The sequence below is a fragment of the Crotalus tigris genome, unplaced genomic scaffold (genome assembly GCF_016545835.1).
Source record: "Crotalus tigris isolate CLP2741 ecotype Arizona unplaced genomic scaffold, ASM1654583v1 scf7180000019070.2622420, whole genome shotgun sequence".
Taxonomy (NCBI): domain Eukaryota; kingdom Metazoa; phylum Chordata; class Lepidosauria; order Squamata; family Viperidae; genus Crotalus; species Crotalus tigris.
Genome location: NW_024097360.1, coordinates 2,488,190 through 2,512,293, shown reverse-complemented (window position 1 = coordinate 2,512,293; position 24,104 = coordinate 2,488,190). Strand labels below are relative to the sequence as shown.

General features: G+C 41.3%; 1 protein-coding gene across 8 annotated transcripts in view; it reads right to left on the bottom strand.

Annotated features, from left to right (window-relative positions):
• The window catches only part of LRRN4 (leucine rich repeat neuronal 4), a 27,598-nt gene extending 3,494 nt beyond the window's left edge, over positions 1 to 24,104 (bottom strand). Inside the window, exons 1-4 of one of the 8 annotated variants that reach the window (XM_039359401.1) lie at positions 23,608 to 24,104; positions 10,911 to 11,660; positions 9,083 to 9,287; positions 7,516 to 7,653 (exon numbers count right to left, since the gene is read on the bottom strand). In XM_039359401.1, the coding sequence (XP_039215335.1) occupies positions 7,516 to 7,653; positions 9,083 to 9,287; positions 10,911 to 11,604 (1,037 nt within the window). In that variant the 5' untranslated portion in view covers positions 11,605 to 11,660; positions 23,608 to 24,104. The other 7 variants (XM_039359405.1, XM_039359403.1, XM_039359406.1 and 4 more) reach the window with 7 other exon arrangements.

Sequence of the window (24,104 nt, the reverse complement as noted above, 5' to 3'; positions counted from 1 at the left end):
CGACTGACTTTAAAAGCCTTCACTGAGAACTGTCTCTACACTCTTAATCATCCTTATCATTTACGCCCCATTTAACGTGCAATACACCGCTTAGTCTGTTTGTCCCTGTGTGCAGGTTGTGATGAGAACCAAATTACAACTGATGGGTCTGTGCTCCCCTATCTGAGAGTTATGTTAGTCTTTAAACATGACCCATATAACTTTTCAAAAATGGCAAAACTCTCAATTCCTGGCAAATAGATGGAGAAGAAATGGAGGTAGTGACAGATTTTATCTTCCTGGGCTCCAAGATCACCACTCCAAAATCACCTGGGCTCCAAGATGGGGACTGCAGCCAAGAAATTAAAAGACGCTTGCTCCTGGGGAGGAAAGCTATGGCAAATCTAGACAGCATACTAAAAAGCAGAGACAACAAAAGTGCGTATAATCAAGGCCATGGTTTTCCCAATTGCAATGTATGGATGTGAAAGTTGGACCATAAGAAAGGCTGAACACAAAAGAATTGAGGCCTTTAAACTATGGTGCTGAAGAAGACTCCTGCGAGTCCCCTGGACCGCAAGGTGATCAAACTGGTCAGTCCTAGAGGAGATAAACCCTGACTGCTCTTTAGAAGGCCAGATCCTGAAGTTGAAACTCAAGTACTTTGGCCACCTAATGAGAAGGACAGACTCACTGGAGAAGAGCCTAATGCTGGGAAAGATTGAGGGCAATAGAAGAATGGCACGACAGAGAATGGGGTGGCTGGATGGAGTCACTGAAGCAGTAGGCGTGAGCTTAAATGGACTCCAGAAGATGGTAGAGGACAGGAAGGCCTGGAGGAACGTTGTCCATGGGGTTGCGATAGGCTGGATAAACTTCGCAACTAACAATAAGGTGACCAACCATCCTCCTTTAGGGAGGACGGTCCTCCTTTTGTAAGTTCTGTCCTCCCTCAAAAAGTGTCCTCCTTGAGCTTCCGGTCTGAGGCGACGGCGATGGCGGCTAGCTTTTAGCCGTCCAGCTGGGGAAGTGTCAGAGCCGCGGAGCGCAGCGTGCATCAGCTGGCCCGCGGCTCGGAAATCCCTTCCCGGGCAAAGGGAAGGGACAGAGAGTGCAGGGATAGAGGTAGAACCCCTGAACCCCCTCTGGATTTGTTTCTAGAGGGGTGAAAGGAGTGTTCCCTCGGAGCTCCTGCTGATCTCCGCCTCCCAGCTGTTTTTGCTTCCTAGGAAGCAAAAGAAACCGCCGCTTCTATCTCCGTGTTTATAGCATTCTGGTGAGTAATTTTTAAACGGACGGAGCAGTTTAAAGGATTTTTTGTTATAATTTAGGTGTTTAATTTTTTTATTTTTTGATTTCTACTATTATTCCTCCTTTTTTTGTTATATTAGTGAAAGGATTTAAGATGGCGCTTTGAAAGTGTCGGAGTTTTTTTTCCTTTCTCTTTTGTTTTACTTTCCCTTTTTAAGGATTGGTTTTTGCCTTTACTTTTGCTTTTGGCTTAGAATTTTTTCTTTTGAATTGTTTGCTCTTTTATTTTTTATTTTTTTGGATTTACTCTGGACTTTCAAGGACTATAGTTTGTCTCTTTTTAAAAATTCTTTTCTTTTTTTTTTCCCTCCTCCCTTCCTGGCTGGAGGGGAAAGGGAAGTGACAATTGTGTTTTTTAAAATGGCTTCAAAGAGGCAGCAGCCTTCCTCAATATCTAAGGTTATTTCTTCTCCTATAACTTCCACTGCACAGCTACAACAACAATCTAAACATGTACCACCGGCTCAGCCACCACCCTCCCCTCCTCTATCTGGACTTTCAGCACAAGAGGTTAGAGGCATAATGTGAGAGATTGTAGTTCAAATGAGAGAGGAAATGAATCAATTTGTCTCACAGATTAAATCAGAAATTAAATCTGATCTCAAAGAAGAGATAACGGGGATAAAGACTAAATTGCAAGAAAACAATAATGAATTACGACAAGATATACTGGCAGCTGTTTCAGGTTTGGCTACTGTGGTGGTTAAGCTCGATGCAAGGCTTGAGGAAGTGGAAGACAAAGTTGACTCTTTGGATGATAAAATTCAAGATGTGGAAAGGAAGGTGGACTCCTCACAAGAAGATATTTTGATGTTTCAGTACAGACAAATGGAGTATGCCCTGAGGATCAGAGGCCTCAAGGAAGATGTGAATCAAGATCTTGTGGAGGTGGTCCTTACTGATCTGGCGCTGGCCTTGGATATGGATAAAGGAGAATTACAGAGAGAAGTGGAAAAAATTTATAGGCTCAACTCTTGGATTGCTAAGCAGAAGAATTTGCCTAGAGATGTGGTGATTTATTTTACAAAGAAGTCCCTGCGGAATGAGATTATACAAGCTTTTTACAATAAAAGATTTCAGATTGCTGCCCAAGATGTCATCATTTTAAAGGAAATCCCATCAAAAATTTTAAGAAGCAGGAAAGACTTTGCTTTTTTAACCAATGAGCTTAAAGCTAGATCGATGCCATTTAGATGGGAAATTCCGATGGGTATTGTTTTGAGCCATGCTGGGACACGCTACAGATTGAACACAGTTGACAAAGCTAGAGACTTTTATACTTCGGTCCTGGGTGCAGGCTCAACTTCATCTGGTCGGAAATCTCTGAGTGGCAAGGAAGTTGAGCAGCAATCTGAGGCATTAGATTTGGTTTCCGCTGGGATGATAGAAGCTGTAAAGCAACGCCAGACTGAGGTTAAAGAGCAGAGGATGACCCGTGCAGCCTATAAGCGTAAAGAGAAGGAGCAACGTAAAAAAGAGCCTAAAGAGAGTTCTCCTGGAAGTGCATCACCGCCGGTGGTAGGAGCAAGACCCAAGAGTTATGCAACACACGCAGCTCTTTCAGAGTTTGATGGTGTCTTCTCCAGGCTGCGTGCCCAGGGAGATGGCAAAGTTTTTGACCTGGAATGTTAATGGATTGAATTCTCCTCAGAAACGCAAAAAAATCTTTTATTATTTGAAGCAACATACTAATGATGTTATTTGATTACAGGAAACTCATATTTTACTTAAAGATCAGAAATATTTAGTTAATGCTCGTTTGGGATCTCATTTTATATCTTCTGCTCCTGGGAAGAAAGGGGGAGGTGTTATATATGTTAAACAAAACCTACCAGCCTGTCTGGTAGAATCAGATCCCCAGGGGAGATATGTGATGATTGAACTTGGTATTTATGGTAAGAAAATACTTATAGTTGGACTTTACGCTCCAAATCAACAACAGGAACAATTTTATAAGCAGTTACATCAAAAAATAACATTGTTTGATTATAGATCAGTGGTATTAATGGTTGATTGGAATGGTGTCCTAGATACACAAAGGGACAAGAAAGGTTCCTCTCCTTTTCTCAAACAAGCAAGGCTACCTAAAGCCTTTTTTGATATGAAAGAAGACTGGGAATTAAGGGATTACTGGCGGGAACGTAACCAAGAGGAGAGAGACTTTACTTTTTTTTCTGATAGACACCAATCTTTTTCAAGAATTGACTTTTTCTTGATTACCACGGACTTGTATAATAAAGTAAAGAATGTAAAGATTTTTCCTAGATCACTGACGGATAATAGTCCAGTTTGGATGGAGCTGATTCAAGAGAAAGAGGAAAGAAGATCCTGGAGAGTTAATGAAAATTTGTTTAGACAAGAGAAGAATGTTCAAAATCTAAAGGAGTGTTTAAAGGACTATTTTGCTTTGAATATGTACAAGGGGACTTCAATGTCAATGGTATGGGATGCAGGTAAAGCATTTATGCGCGGTGTTTTGATAAAAATGAATAATTTTTATAAGCGAAATCAGATTCAGAAACGTAGAGAACTTGAGGATGAAATTAAATTAAAAGAAAGGGCTTTGATTCTAAATCCTTCTGATGAAAGTACTAAAGAATCTGTAAAGTTATTAAGGTCACAATTTAATATGTTGATAGCAGATCAAGCTGCAACCAACTTATTATTTATGAAACAAAATACATTTTGTAATGCTAATACGCCGGGGAGATGGTTGGCTTATCAATTAAGAAAGAAACAGAGACAGAGAATAATAGAGAAAATAAATTACAAGGGTAAACTAGTTTCTCAGAAGGAATTAATTAAAAAATCTTTTTTGGATTATTATCAAAACTTATATAAATCTACTAATGTACAATTGTTAGATATAAATAAATATTTAGCTGAGGCAAGTTTTCCTAAATTGACTGAGGATCAGAAATATGAAATTAATGGATTAATTACTAAGGAGGAAATTGCCTCAGCAATTCAACAATTGAAATTAGGGAAAGCACCGGGTACGGATGGCTTAACAGCTGTTTATTATAAAGCTTTAATGGAGGAGATGATCCAACCATTAAATGATCTTTTTAATGGTATCTTACAGGGTTTAGAGATTCCTCCTTCGTGGCGTAGTGCTTTTATATCATTGATTCCAAAGGAGGATCAAGATCTTACTTTACCAAAAAATTATAGGCCTATATCTCTTTTAAACGTGGATTATAAGATATTTGTAAAAATTTTGGTAAATAGGCTTATGAGGGTGTTGCATCATCTTGTGCATAAAGATCAATCAGGGTTTATAACAGGAAGGTATATGAAAAACAATGTTAGACAAATTATTAATCTATTAGAATACTTAGATAAGAACAACCAAGTTACTGCAGGGCTCATATTTTTAGATGCTGAAAAAGCATTTGACCAATTGAATTGGCATTTTATGCTAAGAGTAATGGAAGAAATGAATTTTGGTGAAAACATATTACAAGCCCTTAAGGTAATATATCAAAAACCAACAGCACAACTTATTGTTAATGGAGGTTTGTCGGAGGTTTTCACAATAGAGAAAGGTACTAGACAGGGGTGTCCTTTATCGCCATTGTTGTTTGTTTTAACATTGGAAATATTAGTGATCAAAATTCGAGAGTCTCAGGAAATTAAAGGAATATATGTTAATAAAAAAGAATATAAGTTAAGAGCTTTTGCGGATGACTTGGTTGTTACTTTGTCGCAACCTGATTATTCTGTAGTAAACTTATTACAGTTGATTCATCATTATGGCTTGGTCTCGGTTTTCAAGATTAATGTAAATAAGACCAAAATTTTACCTAAAAATATGTCTAGTCAGGAGAAGCAGATTTTGACTAACCTGACGGTTTTTGAGATTGTTAATAAGGTAAAATATTTGGGGGTGATGTTGTCTGTTTCTAATGTAAAATTATTTAAAAATAATTATGAAAGGTTGTGGGTCAGGGTACAGAACGACTTGAAGAACTGGGAAAAGTTGCAATTATCCCTCATGGGAAGAATTGCAGTGATAAAAATGAATATTTTACCCAAGTTTCTTTTTCTGTTTCAAATGTTTCCAATTTTGAAAAATGAGATTAATTTAAATGAGTGGCAGAAGGGTCTTAATAAATTTATCTGGGCAGGGAAAAAGCCAAGGGTTAAGTTTAAAATTATGCAATACTTCCGTGAGAGGGGTGGACTTAAGGTACCAAATTTGAAATTATATTATGATGCGGTGGTTTTAACACTAATCAGTGATTGGGTAAATTTGACAAACTCTGAGATACTTTATCTAGAGGGATGGGACTTACTTTATGGGTGGCATGCCTATTTAATATTCAATAAAAAAATGGATTGGACTTTTAAATCTCATATCTTAATAATCTCTTTACTTAGGATTTGGAGAAAATATTATAAAAGTGATTTCAAAGTACCATTATGGGCTATACCTTGGCATGCGATAGAAGCAATACAAAGAGGGGTTAAAATGGATATGGTGTCTTACAGACAGTTACTTAAATGGGATGGACAAAACTGGCAATTAAAATCACGGGAAGAGTTAGCACAAGAAAACTTTATTTATTCTTGGTTCCAATATAGGCAATTATTAGACAGATGGAAGATGGAGTGTAAGGTGGGTTTTCTTAGAGAAGATGAAAATCTTATCAAGCAAGTGAAGGATTCAAGACAAACCCACATTAAGAGAATGTATGCGGTTTTAGTTGAATTGGATTCAGAAACGGAACTAATTAAAGATTGTATGATAAGATGGGCGCAGAATTTTGGTGAGCCAGTTTCATTGGACACCTGGGAAAAAATTTTGGTGAGAAATGTCAAATTTACACAAGCACAGAATTTAAGGGAGAATTTTTATAAAATGTTTTATAGATGGCACCTTGATCCACAAAAAATGTCTTATATGTACCCTGACGTGCAACCCAAATGTTGGAGATGTGGTTATAAGGAGGCTTTCTATTATCATATTTGGTGGTCATGCAGAGAGATAAAAGCATTTTGGATCAAAGTATGGTGGAATATCCAGAGAATTTTTAGAAGGAGGGTAAAATTTACTCCGCAATTATTTTTGTTAGGTATTGTTACAGATTGTGATACAAAGGAGTTGTATTGATGTTAAATTTGATTACAGCCGCTAGGCTGTTAGTAGGACAATATTGGAAGAAGGAATCCTTGCCTACATTGCAGGAATGGTTTCTTAAAGTAGCTTATCTGGCGGAAATGGCACAGATCTCGGCTTTCTTAAAGCAACAAACGCAAGAGAAGTTTTTTGCTGTTTGGGATAAATGGATAAAATTTATACAATTTAGATTGGGTATACAAAAATATTAGATAGTTTTTTCATAAGTTTTATTTTTATATATATTATAGATAATCTTTTTATATATATAAATATAAAGTTTTTAATTTAATTTTTATTTTTACTTTTTAAGCCTATATTCTGCTCTGGGAAGCTCAGGGGGGGGGAAGGGAGGGGGGGGTTTTTGGGAGGGGTGGTTTTTTTTTTTTTATATATGTATTGTTTAGTTTTATTTTTTTGTATATGTTGTCTCTTGTTTTGTATTCTTTTTTCTTTTTTGTAAAATTTATAAAATTTTTAATAAAAAAAAAAAAAGTGTCCTCCTTCATGTCCTCCTTTTCGATATTTGAAGACTAATCTGCAAGGCTTTTTTTTCCCTCATAGAATGCTCAGAACGGCGTTCTGGCACCTTTTTTTAATGTTTTTTTTTTTCAACTTTTACAGGAGCTGTGCTACTCCCACTATTGGCTTTCGAAAGCCAATAGGAATTGCTGCTCAGCACGCCAAAACACCCGAATGGCAAACTTTGCACATGCAAGTTGTCTGTATTATTGTTGTAATGAATAAAATGTTTCTTTTATTTACGATATTTTTTTCTTCAATTTATTTGTGTCCTCCTTTTCATTGTAAAAAAGTTGGTCACCTTACTAACAACAACAACAAAGGGATGAAAAACATAAGATGTGACGCCTTTTTCTAAAATCAAATTCATACATTTGCCTTTGGTACATATTGCTGTTTGCTTTTCTATCTTCTTTAGATCTTGCTGATTCAAGAATTTTTCATTTTTAAATTACAAATCTACACAATAGTTAAGGACAACATTAAATGCCTTTGGACCCCATGTTGCACAACTCCTACCCTTTTAAAAGCTAATGTGGCCCTGAAACTGGAGTTATCTTCATTGTCATAACTCTTCTTACCTCTGCAGAACTACTGTGTCAGGGTTTGAGAACAACCAAGAAATTGCACAATGACAAACCAAAGGATTTCCATAGAGGTTGACAGAAAGGGTGTGCGATGAAGTAAGATTCCATGGGCTGAAGGTGTTCAAGTTACAGCTAGGAAAAAAACAAAATGAAAGAAATAGGAAACTGAATATCCGAATTACAGGTATTCCTCAACTTACATCACTTCATTTAGTGCAGTGGTTCTCAACCTGTGGGTCAGGACCCCATTTGGGGTCGAACGACCATTTCGCAGGGGTCGCCAAACAACGCAGTCCGCCATTCCCCCCCCCCCTTTTCCTTAGCTGTGCTACTCCCTTTTATTCTATTGGCTTTTGAAAGCCAATAGAATAGACTCTCTTGAATAGAGTCTAATTCTATTGGCTTTCAAAAGCCAATAGGAATTGTCCAGGCTGTCTCTGCCCTGCTGAGCCCGCCAAAAGTCCCATTCTGCAAACGGTGCTGCACCAGTTGAGTAGTCCTCGACTTACGACCGGTTGAGTAGTCCTTGACTTACGACCGGTTGGGGGTCGCGGCATTAAAAAGGTTGAGAACCACTGATTTTGAAATTATAATGGCCTAGAAAAAAGTGACCTAATGACTGTTTTTCACACTTACGCCCTTGCAGCATCTCCATGGTCACATGACCAACATTCAGACACTTGGCAACTGACTCATACTTATGACGGTTCCAGTGTCCTGGGAGTCAGGTGATCCCCTCTTGCAACCTTCTAACAAGCAAAGTCAATGAAGAACCCGATTCACTTAACAACCGTGTTACTAACTTAACAACTGCAGTGATTCACTTAACGACTGGTAAGAAAAGTCATAAAATGGAGCAAAACTCACTTTAACAACGGTCTCTCTTAGCAAAAATTTTGGACTCAATTGTGGTCATAAGTCGAGGACTACCTGTATTGTTCGCTTTACTATCATAAATGGTGGAGGGAGATTGTATTATATGCTTTTTTCTCTCTGTTATACATCTGTCCACTCTGCAGCCTCCTTGATTTTCTGATATGAAATACAAGTTGTCTCATGAAATTTCTGTTTGGGATTTATCTTGAGCTTATTGAAGCACATGTGGCTGGAGATTGTTGGAAAGATGATTATAAAATGAAATATGATTTCTCTTTAGTAATGATTATCAAAGGGGAGCCCCCTCCCACCAATTTTTTTTCTTCATGTTTGATAAAACATACAATTTATTTTCTATCAAATACAGCAGCATTTTTACAGGAGCATATATATGATGAAAAAGACCAGATGATTCAACTATATCCTTATAGCTGAATCAATGTCATTACAAATTTCACTTAATACATTAAGGAATGAAGTCATTTAGAAGGAGGGTTGTGATGAGGTTCATCCAACCTGACGTCTTTTAGATATGTCAGTCCAACCATTTTTCATCCCCAGTCTATACCGTGAATTGGTTAAGCAAAATTGTCTTTGTAGCCCAATAGATTTAAAGGGAGGCATTTGAAAGCTCAATTAAGATAGACCCCCCCACACACCAGTAAGTAGACACAGGAACTCTTACTTTTTAAATATTAGGAAGGCCACACGAGGTATGTGATGGAATGACTCGGTTTCCACTAGACTCAGTGCATGGGAATCTTGGCAGTTCAATTCTCTTAGCATGGGCACATCGCGGAAAACAGCTGGATCCAGTCTTCTTAGTTTAGGCATTTGTGTTAGATAGAAGGAGGTGAGCTGAGGCAGATCTTTGATCCAGTCCTCGTGAACTAGGAAGGAGGAGGAGGAGGAGGTCAGATCAAACAAAGGATAGACTTAAGGGGATACTGACTTGAAAGCATGGGTGGGGCCTGTGGACCTCAAGATGCTGAAATTATCAGTGGAATTTCTAATGAATACTCACCTGGAGGACACAATCTTCCTTACTTCCTTTTGTATGTTCAGCCATCTGCATCTGACAATATTTTAAAAGCAGACTGTTTTGCAACCACAATAAAAAAAGAAATAATTCTGTGAAGAAGGAATTGGTTCTAAGGTCATTACTTGCCTTTCTGTCTCCTTACTGTATGTTTTAGGTAGATATGAACAGAGAGCTTTTGAATAATTATTAATGAGTGTGCTGACTGATATCAAGGATGCTTCATCATAATCATCATATTAAAATACAGTTTAGAGAATAAACGGAAGCTGTTCAATCATGAATAATCTCTGGATCAAATCAGACATCCCTGCCAAGAGCCATCCATTGGTAGATTCTAATGCTCACAAGTGACCATGGTGGATAAGGCTGTGGGAACGGTAATTCAAACTACCTGTTGACATCAGGTTGCTTATTTTGTTCTGTATTGTAAATGAGATACACAATAAACAGTAAGCCACTGTAAAAGTACATATATAGACAAATGCCCTATGGGGTAAAAAAAACTTAGCAAAAGACTCCTAAAATGCAGGCATCGGAATGGGAAATACTAAATTTACCCATTCTTGGTTTTTAAAAGTGAAACTAAATGCTGCTTTCCTAAACTCTCCTAAGAGAGTTTAATATTGTTTTAAATATTAAATATTGAACATTACTTTTGAATAGTTATGTAGATTTATTGTAAATGTTTAAATGTAATGTAAGTAGTATTTATTAGGGATCTTTTAAAACAATATTAATCTCATTTGTACACATTAATGATTATTACAGATAGTCCTCGATTTACAACAATTCATTTAGTGACCGTTTGAAGTTACAAGTGGCACTGAAAAAAGTGACTTATGGCCGTATTTCACACTTACAGCATCCCCATGGTCATGTGATCAAAATTTGGATGCTTGACAACTGATTCATATTTATGACAGTTGCAATCATATGGGTCATGTGATCACCTTGGGTGACCTTCTGACAAGCAAAATCAATGAGGGAAGCCAGATTCACTTAACAACGGTGTTACTAAATTAACAACTGCAGTGATTCACTTAACAAGGAAGGTCATAAAATGGGGCAAAATTCACTTAACAACTTAGCAACAGAAATTTGGGGCTCAGTTGTGGTTGTAAGCTGAGGACCACCTGTATTGTTTTGTCTTGAAAAAGTGAAAGACGTCTCTCAAATGGGAAATTCACCCCAAAAATTAATGTTGTCTATGTATTCAAATTTCAGCCCTTAGAATGCAAATTCTAAGTTTCCAATTAAAACTGAATGCAGGTGTATTATGGATTGCCCATTATCCCCAGGCAAGGTAAGTTAAGAAATGTAGTTTAGCATGGTTAGAAGTTATAACTTTGGGAAAGACCTTGTTTTGCCAAAGTCTTCAGTCAGATTGTAGAAAACTTTATGATCACATTTTACACCCACCTCTCCCACCCCATCCAGTTTGCTGTTTCTCAGCTTAAATTTTAACACTTACTCCTCTCCAGGAAGGTTGCGCTGAGGTCCAGGACACCGATCGGAGCTTTTCTGGCTTCTTCAGTGGACTCTGGGTGGCGGGACAAGTTCATTGCAAAAGCAGATTCCAGAATTCCCATTTTCCCATCTTTTCCCAGCCACGTGGACGACAAATTCAGGAAATGCAGCTGAGGATAGCAGGAGAAAGCGAACGGCTGGATCTCTCTGATAGGGTTTCCCGCTAGAGACAACCACCTCAGATTGTCCAAAGAAGTAACGCAGGCAGGTACAATTGAGAGCAAATTGAAGCTCAGATCCACAAACTGAAGACTACTGAGGTTTCCAGTCCCCCATATCACCCTGTGGATCTGATTTTCTCTCAAGGAGAGGATTCGCAGTTTGGGCAAATAAGCCACATCTTGGCCATTTAGTTCTGGCAAAAGATTGAGACTCATATCCAGATGTTCCAGAAGCTCTGGCAGACATTCAGGGAAGGAAGTGAGATTTTGATTCTGCATATGCAAGATGATTGATGTCTGGTTCTTCAGCTCCCCACAAGGCAAGCTAGTAAGATTTATGTTTTCCTCCCAGACACTGTGCTGAACCTGCTGGAATGGGGCTTTGACATCTTCTGGTATGGTAGGAGTTGCCTTCTCTGTGGGCTTAGCACTGATGATTCTGACAAGCAAAACTACACAGGCCAGGAAGCTGGACATTGTGATCCTTTAAAAGCACCCTGGGTATAAAGATGGAGCTGTTTTCAAAGGATAGGCTAAGGGAGGAAAACAATACTGAGTGCTACCAAAAGTTATTTCCCATAGAATTACCTTCTATTTTACAATGTCTATTCATTAAAATATCATAAGAACCTGACCTTATAGTGGGAAGACGAAAAAAATGCAGTTGGATTTGGTCTTGAAATCCAGAGGCTCTCTTAACTGGCAGATTTATTTGTTTTATCCTGCCTTTATTACTTTTATAAATAGATCAAGGCGGTGAACATACACAATACTCCTCCCTCCTATTTTTCCTATAATCACCACGTGAGGGTGCATTGAATCACCCTACATCTTCATACATACATTTACATGTATGTAACTAAACAAAAGGGAAAGAAGAGACTGCCTGGTTCAAATTCAACCAGCTGGCTTTCATGCAGGACTAGAATTCATGGGCTCCTCGTTTCTAGACCATCACCAAACTGACTTATCCACTATTTATCCAATTAGTTACTCTCTCTTCAGTCAGACTATGTACAGACACATACTATATATGACTATCCATTTATAAGTATGTTCTAGGGAATGCAACTGACTTTGCTGTACTATTTAATAAGGTTAAACCTGCCTTGCAATTTCTCAAAAGTTTCCCTTCTTTGGAAAAAGGCTTTTTGTTTTTTTACTCTGTTCTTGGGAGCTCATAAACTTTTACATTCTTTTGCAAATTTGAGCAAACTTTATAGTTGAAGGTGGCGGCATGGATTACAGCTGGCTTATTCTTTGTATATCTGCACATCCTTTCTTCATTCTGAAACATCCACACATCATAAAGTAAAAGCAATACTCTCCTAATGCTTTCTTTGGGGTTTTAATGGCAGTACAGAAATCCAGCAAGATGGTAAACTGCTGAAAAGAGGATTATCCAATGTGGCTGGCCAATCATACATATATAAGTATAAGAGCACCCCCCCCAGGTCTCCATTTCTAAAGTAAATTCTCTTAAATTGAAAAAGGCAGGCAGCTTGTTTTGTGTGCACTGGAATAAATACATTTTAGATGTTTTATCAATGTATTGACTGTTGTAAAGTCAACAACACATTCTACCAACACCAAAGGGATGGTTGTTGTTCAACAGCAATGCCGCACAGCCTCCAGCAGCCGGCAGCCACAAATTTGCCACCAGCCCCAAAGGTTGATTTTGCATCCCCCTTCGCAATGTTCTGAAAATCGGACTTTGTCTCTACTGAAACAAATCTTGTGGATGAGGCCTGCGTCTGAAAGTTCAATATCAACTATCTCACCAGGCTTCTTGTTCAAAAAGCAAGCCTCAGTCCTTCTGCGGGACACGAGGCCGAGAACAATGCCAGTAACATTCAGCCACTTGCCTGGAGCAAGAGAAGATGGGACACACTTGCAGAACTCCCCTTTAAGGTGGAAGCGAGAAGACCTCACCTTTGCAGCCCTATTGTCAGCTCCACCTGAGTCAATCTCCTCTTTCATTTAGCCAGATTAGATCTTGACCACCACCCTACTCTGGAACAAGGGGAAACATCCTGGCTTCCTCTTCGCCATCAGTCTGTTTGTACTTACCTGGCAGCGCAGAGCGTCTTGGGGAGAGGTACGGCGTCGGCCCCTCTCCCTGATTTCCCAGCACTTGCTTTATGCATTCCAGTGACTCAGAGCTGACGCACTAGTGGCTGTGCTCGCTTGCTCCTGGCCCCTTCGCCCCCCCCCCCCAAACTAAACCCCGAGTGTCTGTTACTGGATGTGAGAAATGTGTTGTTTTACATCTCCCCAGATGCCAGCCGGGCCAGCCCACTCCCTCTGTAGCCTCATTCCCCCCCCCCCAACACCCCTCTTCGAGCGGAGGTGGGCAGCTCCATTCAGCAGCTAGTAGTTGCTTCCTGTCTGGCCGGCTAGCTGACCGGCTTGGGTGAGGAGAAAGAAGTAGCATCGTTGCCTTCTGCAGCCCCGAGAGAAAGAGGTGGGCAGCAGAGGGAAGATGAAAACTTGGTGGGGAAGGTCTGCTGGTAAGTTTTCCTCCCCAAAGAAACCAAATATCTTGTTTCAGCTTCCCCGCAGCTGTTCATAAAGGAACAAATTGCATTATGGCGGAGGGTTTGTATGAACTCTGCTAATAGTTATATAGTCAACAAACTATGGCTAAGCAGACAATTTTTATTTCTTTATTTCTATACTTTTCTCCTGCCTTTATTATTTTTGTAAATAACGCAAGGCGGTGAACATATTTCATACTCCTTCCTCCTATTTTCTCCACAACAACAACCCTGTGCAGGTGGATTGGGCTGAAAGGGAGTGACTAGCTAGGCCAGGGGTAGGCAACCTTGGCTCTTTTATGACTCATGGAGTTCAACTCCCAGAATTCCTGAGCCAGTATGGCTCAGCTTGGAAATTCTCCCTTTCCCCTCAGCATGGTTGGCTCAGGAATTCTGGGAGTTGACTCCACGAGTCATAAAAGAGCCAAGCTTGTCTACCCCTCTTCTAGTGGTTAAGGCACCCAACTGGCTTTCATGCTTAAGGCAACACTGGAACTCACAGTCTCCTGGTTTCTGATCTGGTACCTTCACTACTAAACCAAACTGGTAAGAAGTGAATTGTGGGATCAATGTAGGAATGCAGTTTGCAAATGCAAGCAACAAGCTTTATAATGAGCAAGTGCAATGAGCCCCCATCATTTTATAATGAAAGGGAGAAAAAAAAAGAAAGATGGTTAAAAAGATACTAGGCCCTTACTCATATATATATATATATATATATATATATATATATATATATATATATATATATATATATATATATATATATATATATTATAATAAAATATAAAAATGAACACTAGGGTAATAAAAACTAAAGAAGTTTTTAATGGGTTAAAACTATAAAAGTTTTAAAAAGTGCCAAGCTTTCGCCGTCACCTGCCGGCATCCTCAGGGCTGGCGTGCCAGAGAATGAGAAGGTCTTTTTATAGGCGTGCCGAGGTTTGCACTCGGCTCCTTGATCTTGTTATGGGGCCTGATTGGTTCAGCCGTGTGTAGTTGGCCTGCGCTTTTTTTCTCTTCTTAGTTGTATTTTTATCCTCGTCCGTCTCCAGTTCTCCCAACCTCAGATTAGCTGAATGGCAATTCCAGTTATTTCGGTTGCTTTCATGTTCCGATCTCCCCTCAGGCTTGGGTGGTGGTGGACGTTCCAAGTTCCTTTCTCCGCCCCGTTCTGTCCGGTTGCTACTTTTAGAGTCCCATATATTTCCGGTCTCAATGCTTTCGGTTTTAATATGTTTATCATCCTGGTAATCCCGTAAATTGTTACGAGTCTGGTATAGCATGGGGGGGTATTCCGCATGGTGGAGGGGTCGTCTCTTGTTCGTTGTCATGCCCAGCTGTCTCGCACGTGTCTTACTCCGAGTGCTTAATCCTGGGGGTGTGTGCATAGTCATCGGGGCGCGTCCCTCCTGGTTACCGTGTTCTTCCTTAGTTCTCCCCTTTTTTACCTTGTTGGAAGCGCTCGCGTATGTTCTATGGGAGTCCTCAGGATCGTCAGGTAGGGGGTATGACAGCTCGATCTCTCGCCCCCTGCCGCTCTCCGACTTTCCTTCCTCCTCTCCAATGGTATGTAGGGGTTCATCATCAACCACCTCCCATGGTTTGTCCTCATAGGAGCTGATCGTTCCAGCTACATGGGGAGGTTTTCTCCTCCTTTCCCGACCAGCTGCGATGTTTCTTTTGGTGTGTGGGCAGGCCATTGCGTTGGGTGATTCCTCCGCATTTCCACCTGCCGTATCTTCCCTCATCTCCTCTTTGTAGCCGGGGGTCCGGACCTTGGTTCCTGTCCCTCCCCTGATCTTCTGGGATTGCGGCAGTCCCGCGGGGATGGTCAAGGTGCCTCGCGTTTGCTTCCTTTCTTTTGAATTGCACCTGGTTCGTTGGGCGGTGCGGGTGCTACCCAGATTGTTATCAAGCCGTCGGGGGTGTTGCCGCCGATTATTGGCACTCCATGATCTTAAGGCTAAATAGGATGGGCATAGGTCAATGTGCCTATTAATAGACTTACTGTCTGAGAGCCATGCCTCTCTAAGAAGGCGGCCCCCTTTGGTGTTATCATTTGCCAATACACTGACGTCACTAAAGTTAAACTTATGGCCTAGATCCACCATATGGGCCCATATTTGGGAGTGACAGTCTCTCCTTCTCACTGCTAATTCGTGCTCATGGACCCTGGTCTTAATGCGTTTAGCAGTCTCCCCAGTATAATTACATTGGCAGTCCATACAGTCAATCCTATAGACGGCTGCTGATCTTTCGGTGCTGGGGAGCGGGTCCTTAGGGCGCATTATGGCCGCTCGCAGTGTTTGGTTGGGTCTATGGGCCACCTGTATTTTGTGTGGTGCCAGGATCCTAGCTGTGGCTTCCGATACGTTATGGATATAGGGGAGGGCAATACGTGTGGTGGCTTGAGGCACGGATTCTTGAGATGCAGGGTTACTCCGGAGTCCAGGTGGTCTCCTGAACTGATTAATGATTTTAACCGGGTAGCCGTTGCCTCTACATGTTCGGAAGAGGTGGTTTCTCTCTTCTTTTTTGGCTTTGACGGTGCTGCAGTGTGTCTCCACTCGTTTGAATAGCGTCCTGACACAACTGGCTTTATGGGCCATCGGGTGATTACTCCTAAAGTGGAGAATCCTCTCTGTACACGTTGGTTTTCGGTATACCCTGGTAGCTAGACATCCATCCACCTGGCGCTGCACTAGTACATCCAAAAATGCTAGACTGCCCTGATCTTCTTCCTCCATGGTGAATTGGATGTCCGGGTATACCGAATTCAGGATGCCCATAAATTCAGTTTTGTGTCTTTTCTTAATGACCGCAAACGTATCGTCCACATAGCGGGCCCAAAATTTTGGTTGGTATTGGGCCATCGCTATGTGTTCCAGCTGCTGGAGTACCATCTCTGCAACCACACTAGAGATCGGCGACCCCATAGGTGTTCCTTTAATTTGCTCATATATAACCCCCTGGAAGGTGAAGTAGGTGTTAAGACATATTTCCATGAGCTTTACCAAGTCCTCCGTTTGAAGGGAGTCCTGGTGTTGCCCATGGTCTCCTTGGTTAAGCCGGTCTCTTAGGACCTCAACCACAAGTTTCTGTGGGATGGACGTAAATAAAGAAACTACGTCAAAGGAGACCATGAGCTCATCCTCTTCTACCTTCAGGGTTTTTATTCTACCAACGTGTACAGAGAGGATTCTCCACTTTAGGAGTAATCACCCGATGGCCCATAAAGCCAGTTGTGTCAGGACGCTATTCAAACGAGTGGAGACACACTGCAGCACCGTCAAAGCCAAAAAAGAAGAGAGAAACCACCTCTTCCGAACATGTAGAGGCAACGGCTACCCGGTTAAAATCATTAATCAGTTCAGGAGACCACCTGGACTCCGGAGTAACCCTGCATCTCAAGAATCCGTGCCTCAAGCCACCACACGTATTGCCCTCCCCTATATCCATAACGTATCGGAAGCCACAGCTAGGATCCTGGCACCACACAAAATACAGGTGGCCCATAGACCCAACCAAACACTGCGAGCGGCCATAATGCGCCCTAAGGACCCGCTCCCCAGCACCGAAAGATCAGCAGCCGTCTATAGGATTGACTGTACGGACTGCCAATGTAATTATACTGGGGAGACTGCTAAACGCATTAAGACCAGGGTCCATGAGCACGAATTAGCAGTGAGAAGGAGAGACTGTCACTCCCAAATATGGGCCCATATGGTGGATCTAGGCCATAAGTTTAACTTTAGTGACGTCAGTGTATTGGCAAATGATAACACCAAAGGGGGCCGCCTTCTTAGAGAAGCATGGCTCTCAGACAGTAAGTCTATTAATAGGCACATTGACCTATGCCCATCCTATTTAGCCTTAAGATCATGGAGTGCCAATAATCGGCGGCAACACCCCCGACGGCTTGATAACAATCTGGGTAGCACCCGCACCGCCCAACGAACCAGGTGCAATTCGAAAGAAAGGAAGCAAACGCGAGGCACCTTGACCATCCCCGCGGGACTGCCGCAATCCCAGAAGATCAGGGGAGGGACAAGAACCAAGGTCCGGACCCCCGGCTACAAAGAGGAGATGAGGGAAGATACGGCAGGTGTAAATGCGGAGGAATCACCAAACGCAATGGCCTGCCCACACACCAAAAGAAACATCGCAGCTGGTCGGGAAAGGAGGAGAAAACCTCCCCATGTAGCTGGAACGATCAGCTCCTATGAGGACAAACCATGGGAGGTGGTTGATGATGAACCCCTACATACCGTTGGAGAGGAGGAAGGAAAGTCGGAGAGCGGCAGGGGGCAAGAGATCGAGCTGTCATACCCCCTACCTGACGATCCATAGAACATACGCGAGCGCTTCCAACAAGGTAAAAAAGGGGAGAACTAAGGAAGAACACGGTAACCAGGAGGGACGCGCCCCGATGACTATGCACACACCCCCAGGATTGAGCACTCGGAGTCAGACACGTGCGAGACAGCTGGGCATGACAACGAACAAGAGACGACCCCTCCACCATGCGGAATACCCCCCCACGCTATACCAGACTCGTAACAATTTACGGGATTACCAGGATGATAAACATATTAAAACTGAAAGCATTGAGACCGGAAATATATGGGACTCTAAAAGTAGCAACCGGACAGAACGGGGCGGAGAAAGGAACTTGGAACGTCCACCACCACCCAAGCCTGAGGGGAGATCGGAACATGAAAGCAACCGAAATAACTGGAATTGACATTCAGCTAATCTGAGGTTGGGAGAACTGGAGACGGACGAGGATAAAAATACAACTAAGAAGAGAAAAAAAGCGCAGGCCAACTACACACGGCTGAACCAATCAGGCCCCATAACAAGATCAAGGAGCCGAGTGCAAACCTCGGCACGCCTATAAAAAGACCTTCTCATTCTCTGGCACACCAGCCCTGAGGATGCCGGCAGGTGACGGCGAAAGCTTGGCACTTTTTAAAACTTTTATAGTTTTAACCCATTAAAAACTTCTTTAGTTTTTATTACCCTAGTGTTCATTTTTATATTTTATTATGAATATCCCTAGGGTTCACATTTTTAACCTTTTTAATCGTGAATATATATATATATATATATATATATATATATATATATATATATATATATATATATATATATATATATATGCTTTCAGAATTGCTCCTTTCTATGCAGCTTCAATATATTTGAAAGGAATATTTGAAAGGAATAATTTTGAGTAGAATTGTTTGTGGCATGCTGTTACTTGGCTCAATTAGTCTTAAGTTACAACTGAAACATAGGCCTATCAAAAAAATTTGGGCTATGCTACAGTTCTTTGAATAAAGTTTAATTTCTCCATGCCAATATCATCCAGAGTGGGCCTTATCAGTTCCCTCCCCTTTTTAGCTGCTTTTAATAAAGGGAAGTAATTCTGGGGCTTGGCTATTTTTTGTGCTGTATTCTGTGTGTAGAGATCTAAAACTGAAGGAGGAAAGATAAAGGGGAGGGGTGGCTGTTAATGGGGGAAAAAACAGCAGGTAGCCATGTTCAAAGGGAAACCTGCAGTTGAGGGGCAGAATTTATAAGCTCACTGAATAGCCTTTAGCAGCAAGGGAATGCTGACTTTGAGAACAGATGCTAACATCTTCTTATCTTTGTCCATGTCAGTCAGTATCAAGGAAGCTTTGAGACATACCAGCTTGCCCACATGTGTAAGGAAGATAGCTTAATGGAGCTGTCTGGAGACATTTGAGTCTGTCCCCTTGTTGTAAACAGACCAGCTTGTACTTTTGGAACAACCTTTCAAAGTTACAAGAATAAGTGAATATTGCCCAATACTGTCCAACTATTTCACCAGCTTTACAAGCTTAATAGCACCGGTTAGTTCTTCCCTCAGCCATTGTCCAAGGATGACAAAGTCCAAAATTGTAAGTAAGTAATTCTGAGAAACTTCAAGTTATAAGCATACTGTATTTTTCCATCTATAAAACGCACCCTTGTATAAGACACTCTGGCATATGAGTTCCAAGTTTACAGCAAACAAAGTCAGCACTGGGAGCAACTGCCTCCCAGCGCTCTAAATAGACGCCTCCCGGCCAGCCCCACCCCCACTCACTTAACCAACATCCGGCACATAAGCATGCATAGTCAGTTCACAGCAGCAACTTTCCGACCCTAGTAAACAAACCGGCGTGAGCATCGGCATGACAGCAAGGCAAGGGAAGCGAAGGCAGGTTTTAAATTCCCTGCCGTTTCTCCACGTCAATCAGCTGTTTAGCGGAGCACCGAACAGCTGAGCTGGCAAATCCGGAAATTTGGCCGGCCGCTATTATCGAGCAGGACGGCCTTGCAGCTGCGTTCCACTGGGTCCCCGGCCAGCATACAGGTACGAGGGAGGGAAAGGGTTGTCGCTGCCATCCATGCTGCTGGTCCCATCCGCTGCCTTCGGACGCCGCCATCTAGCAATCTTGCCCCCTCCCCTCCCGTTAGTGGCAAGCCCACAGGGGCTTGACACCTGCACCAGGCGGCATGGCAGTGGCATGTAAAGAACCCACACAGGCATGCCCTGGGCTGCAGAGGTTACCATTATTTTTTCGTGTATAAGACGCACCTGATTTTTGAACAGGGTGTTTGCAGGAAAAAATAGCATCTTATACGCAGAAAAATACGGTATGTAGACAAGACACCTGTTCACTTGGTCCTACATGAATGTTTAATTGTCCAAGATTTATCTGAGATTTAGCAGTGCAATTATCCATTGAACCCATGGGTCCATAGACACTGAAAATAAAGATGTTATATTTGGTGTTTTAGTTTTCAGCATACCACTGTTGCATTTTTTTATTTTTAATAAACAAAAGTGAGATGGGGCAGGAAACGTGGTAGGCAACAATGGAATTGATAATTGACAGCCCTTGGTGCCACAATTGACAGCCCTTGGTGGGAATGTAAGTTTGTGTGTAATGCAAATTGGCATGCAAGTGTTAATGTCCAGACTAATAAGAATCAGCCATAATAGCTTATGATAACTATATTAATTCCCAACTTTAAAAATGTCAGGGAATTGAGCAGCCAGTGTGCAAACAGAATCAGAGACACTGACTCGAACTTATAGTTTCATATAAATAAATATATTTTACAACTATATATACAGCAACCTAGATAGGCAAACAGGAGCATCATTTAAATCAGCAGAGCAGGAGCATCATGAAATAAATTACAGACCAGGCAGGGCACACAGAGGTAAAAGGCAAGAAAGAAGGAAACTCCCTCTTTATACTCAAGCAACCAATCACAGCTTACATTGCCTCATGCGGCTAGCTCTCTCCAAACAATCAGCTATAACTGTATTCTGACTCATTATACACTTCACTATTCCAGCTATTAAGTTAAATAACAAAAAATTATTCCTCCTTCCACAAGTTACAGTGACAAGCAATACAAAGGCACACAATATATGGACAGATTTAACCACAGTTCCAACTGGAAACCTGTTACCATTTTAGACCAAGCCAAATCCAAAAATGCTAAAGAATTACTGGAAGGTCAGCATTCAGATAAATCAACCATAAAGATAAACAAGATTTACACAACATTTAAAAGAGATTTTTAAAAAAGCTAAAAAGGAAACAAAAAGACCAGAACACATCTTTTCCAGCAGCCAGCACTCAGATAACACAAGGCAAACAGTCTAGAGCAGGGGTGTCAAACTCAATTTCACTGAGGACCGCATCAGCATTGCGGTTGCCCTGGGGGGCCAGGTGGATGTGGCCAGTGGGTGCAGCCTACTGGGTGGGCCTGGATGGAGTGGGTGTGGCCTACTGGGTGGACATGGCCAGTTCTACGTCATTCATGACAAGGGTGCCTATGGTGGCTTGGACAGGAGTGGGACAGATCTGAAGGTTTCTGGCAGAAGGGGGTGGGACTGGGGCAAGTGCCAAGGCATGGTCCACCAGGGCAAGTGCCAAGATGGCCACCACAAAATTGTACATTGGCTCCCAGCTGGCCTGGGCCAGGGCCAAGGCAGCGGGGGCTGTTCCCTCACTGTTTCCAGGATGGCTTTCGGGGCCAGATGAAACCACTTCGCAGGCCGCATCTGGTCCCCGGGCCTTATGTTTGACATGTCTGGTCTAGAGAAAGCCATACCATAATCAAGGAAATATCAAGGAGAAAACCACACCCTCACCAATAATGGCAGGGCAAACTATTGTATATAAACATGGAACAAGCCCCACATTCACTAGCACTGATTACTATATAATTGGTAATGAAATGTCTGCAAGCAAACAATCAAGTTCAGAGAGCACCAAAGACTCCACAGTTAAATCCTGAGCTACATACATTTTCCTCTATTGGTTGATAAGACATATCAAACAAAAACATATATTCATTTCATCACTCATCCTTCTAATACTCCCAAGGTAGGAATCCTCAATTTTAGTTGTGTACTGGTACACTTTGAAATGTTAGAAAATGTGGTGGATGCATAGCATCCAATGGAGACAAAGAGGGAGGTCACAGTGTCACAAGCAGTGTTGTGAAACAAACCTCTTTCCTATATAGAGTGTGACATCCCATGTACATCTTAAAGGGGCAGAGCTTGCAATGCAATGCTGCACCACCATTTCAATCATGCTAAAGAAAGGAACATGAGCTTGTAAACGCACCCATAAAATGGCTATTGTGTGTGGTTTGCATACACATACAGGGGCAGCCATGGAAACATAATCAGCATCTGCTTTACCAGGCCAACTGGCAGGGATGATTCTGGCCATCATTTCCTAGCATTTCCCGTAAAATGTTCCTTGTTCACCTCCCCTTCTTTTATTTGTGTTTTTTTTTTTCTGGGTCTGCCTCAAAAGCACTGGCTTGAAGTGATTCTTTATTTTCATTTTCTAAAAATGACTCTGACCCCCTGATTTGGAAATAAGGCCAATACTGGAAGCTGGCATTTTTCTTTGCAGGATGCCAATTTCTCTTGGAAAAAAAAATTAAACAAAACAACTGGATAGATCAGAAAGGTCCACATTAAAAAAAATGAAGGGCAAAGCCAGATTCTGTGGTTAAAAAAATGGAATTAATTGTATTCCTTCCTGTACTTTTTAGAATATTGCTCAAAATACAGAGGAATGTAATATCTCACCTCAAATAATAACAGGTAAGACATAACCAATTTCTATATGTTGTTTATGTAGAAAATTTAAATGCAAATTGGTCAATGAAGGAGTTGTAATAAAAATCAGGTATCCAGATGGTAGAGGAATGAGGCATATGCCAGTTCTATTTAAGGGCTTCTTCAGGGCTGAGAGAAAAGCATGAATTGTTTCAGATTATACCTACCTCTTTTATTACAGTTAGTCAACCATTGTTATTTAATGCTGTTGTAGCATATTGTGCCAAAAGTAGCTTGCAACAAGAAAAATGAGTAGATATTTCCCTGGGAGCATCCATTTGGGAACTGTTTTAATCCCAACAGATCTGGCAACCAGGTAGAGCAAGGCTAAACTGTAATTGATGAATTAATTAACGCAATTAATGAAATAGTTTACATATACCTATATTTTAATGCAATTGATGGTCCTAAAAAGTGCTTCTATATTGGAGGACACTCTGAATTATAAAGTAGCCAACCCCAGTTTAGCACATCTGTATAACGTTGTCCATGGGGTCGCGATGGGCTGGACATGACTTCACAATTAACAGCAACAATAAATAAATGGAGGGGAAGTTAAACATGGCTTAATGTGTCTCATGAACACAATCTTTGTTTGAAGTTAATACTTCAGCTGGGGAGGAAGTATATAGTATCATTGGCCTGAAGCCCAAAATGGACAGGCGAGTGAGTGGCTGAGTATGAACCGTCAAAAAAGAGGAGGTACAACAATTAAACAAGGCATAGTGGGTTATACCCTATGGAAGAATAAAATGACCTTGGTTAGCTTACCTGGAGAGGATGCCTTGTAATTCCATACTGTAGAAGGCATATACAAAAAGAGGAGAAGGTCAAAGAACGCGAGGCAGATCCAGAAGAAGATGGAGAAACAACATCAAAGACAAGCTACAACACGATCAAATGACAATGGCTGCCAGAAGAGCTAGAACCAGACCTTTATATCTCTCTCAACACCTGAAGTGGTAAAAGAAGAAGAAGAAAAAGACATTTATATCTCCTTTTAAAAACTGTGTTAAGTGTCCTTGAGATGCTTCATATATTTACACAAAAACAGTTTTCAAGAGGTTGTAGGGGTAGTGAGCATATCAAGCTTCGGTCTTCAATACAGTATTTGAATGCCTTTTCATTTTTGGCTGCAGGGTCTTCCTTATCATACAGATAATGGTGACTGAATCTGTTTGGCCTAGTGGTCAAGGCAGCAGGCTAGAAACTGAGAGATTGTGCCTTCTAGTGCCACCTTAGCCATGAAAGCCAGCTGAGTGACTTTA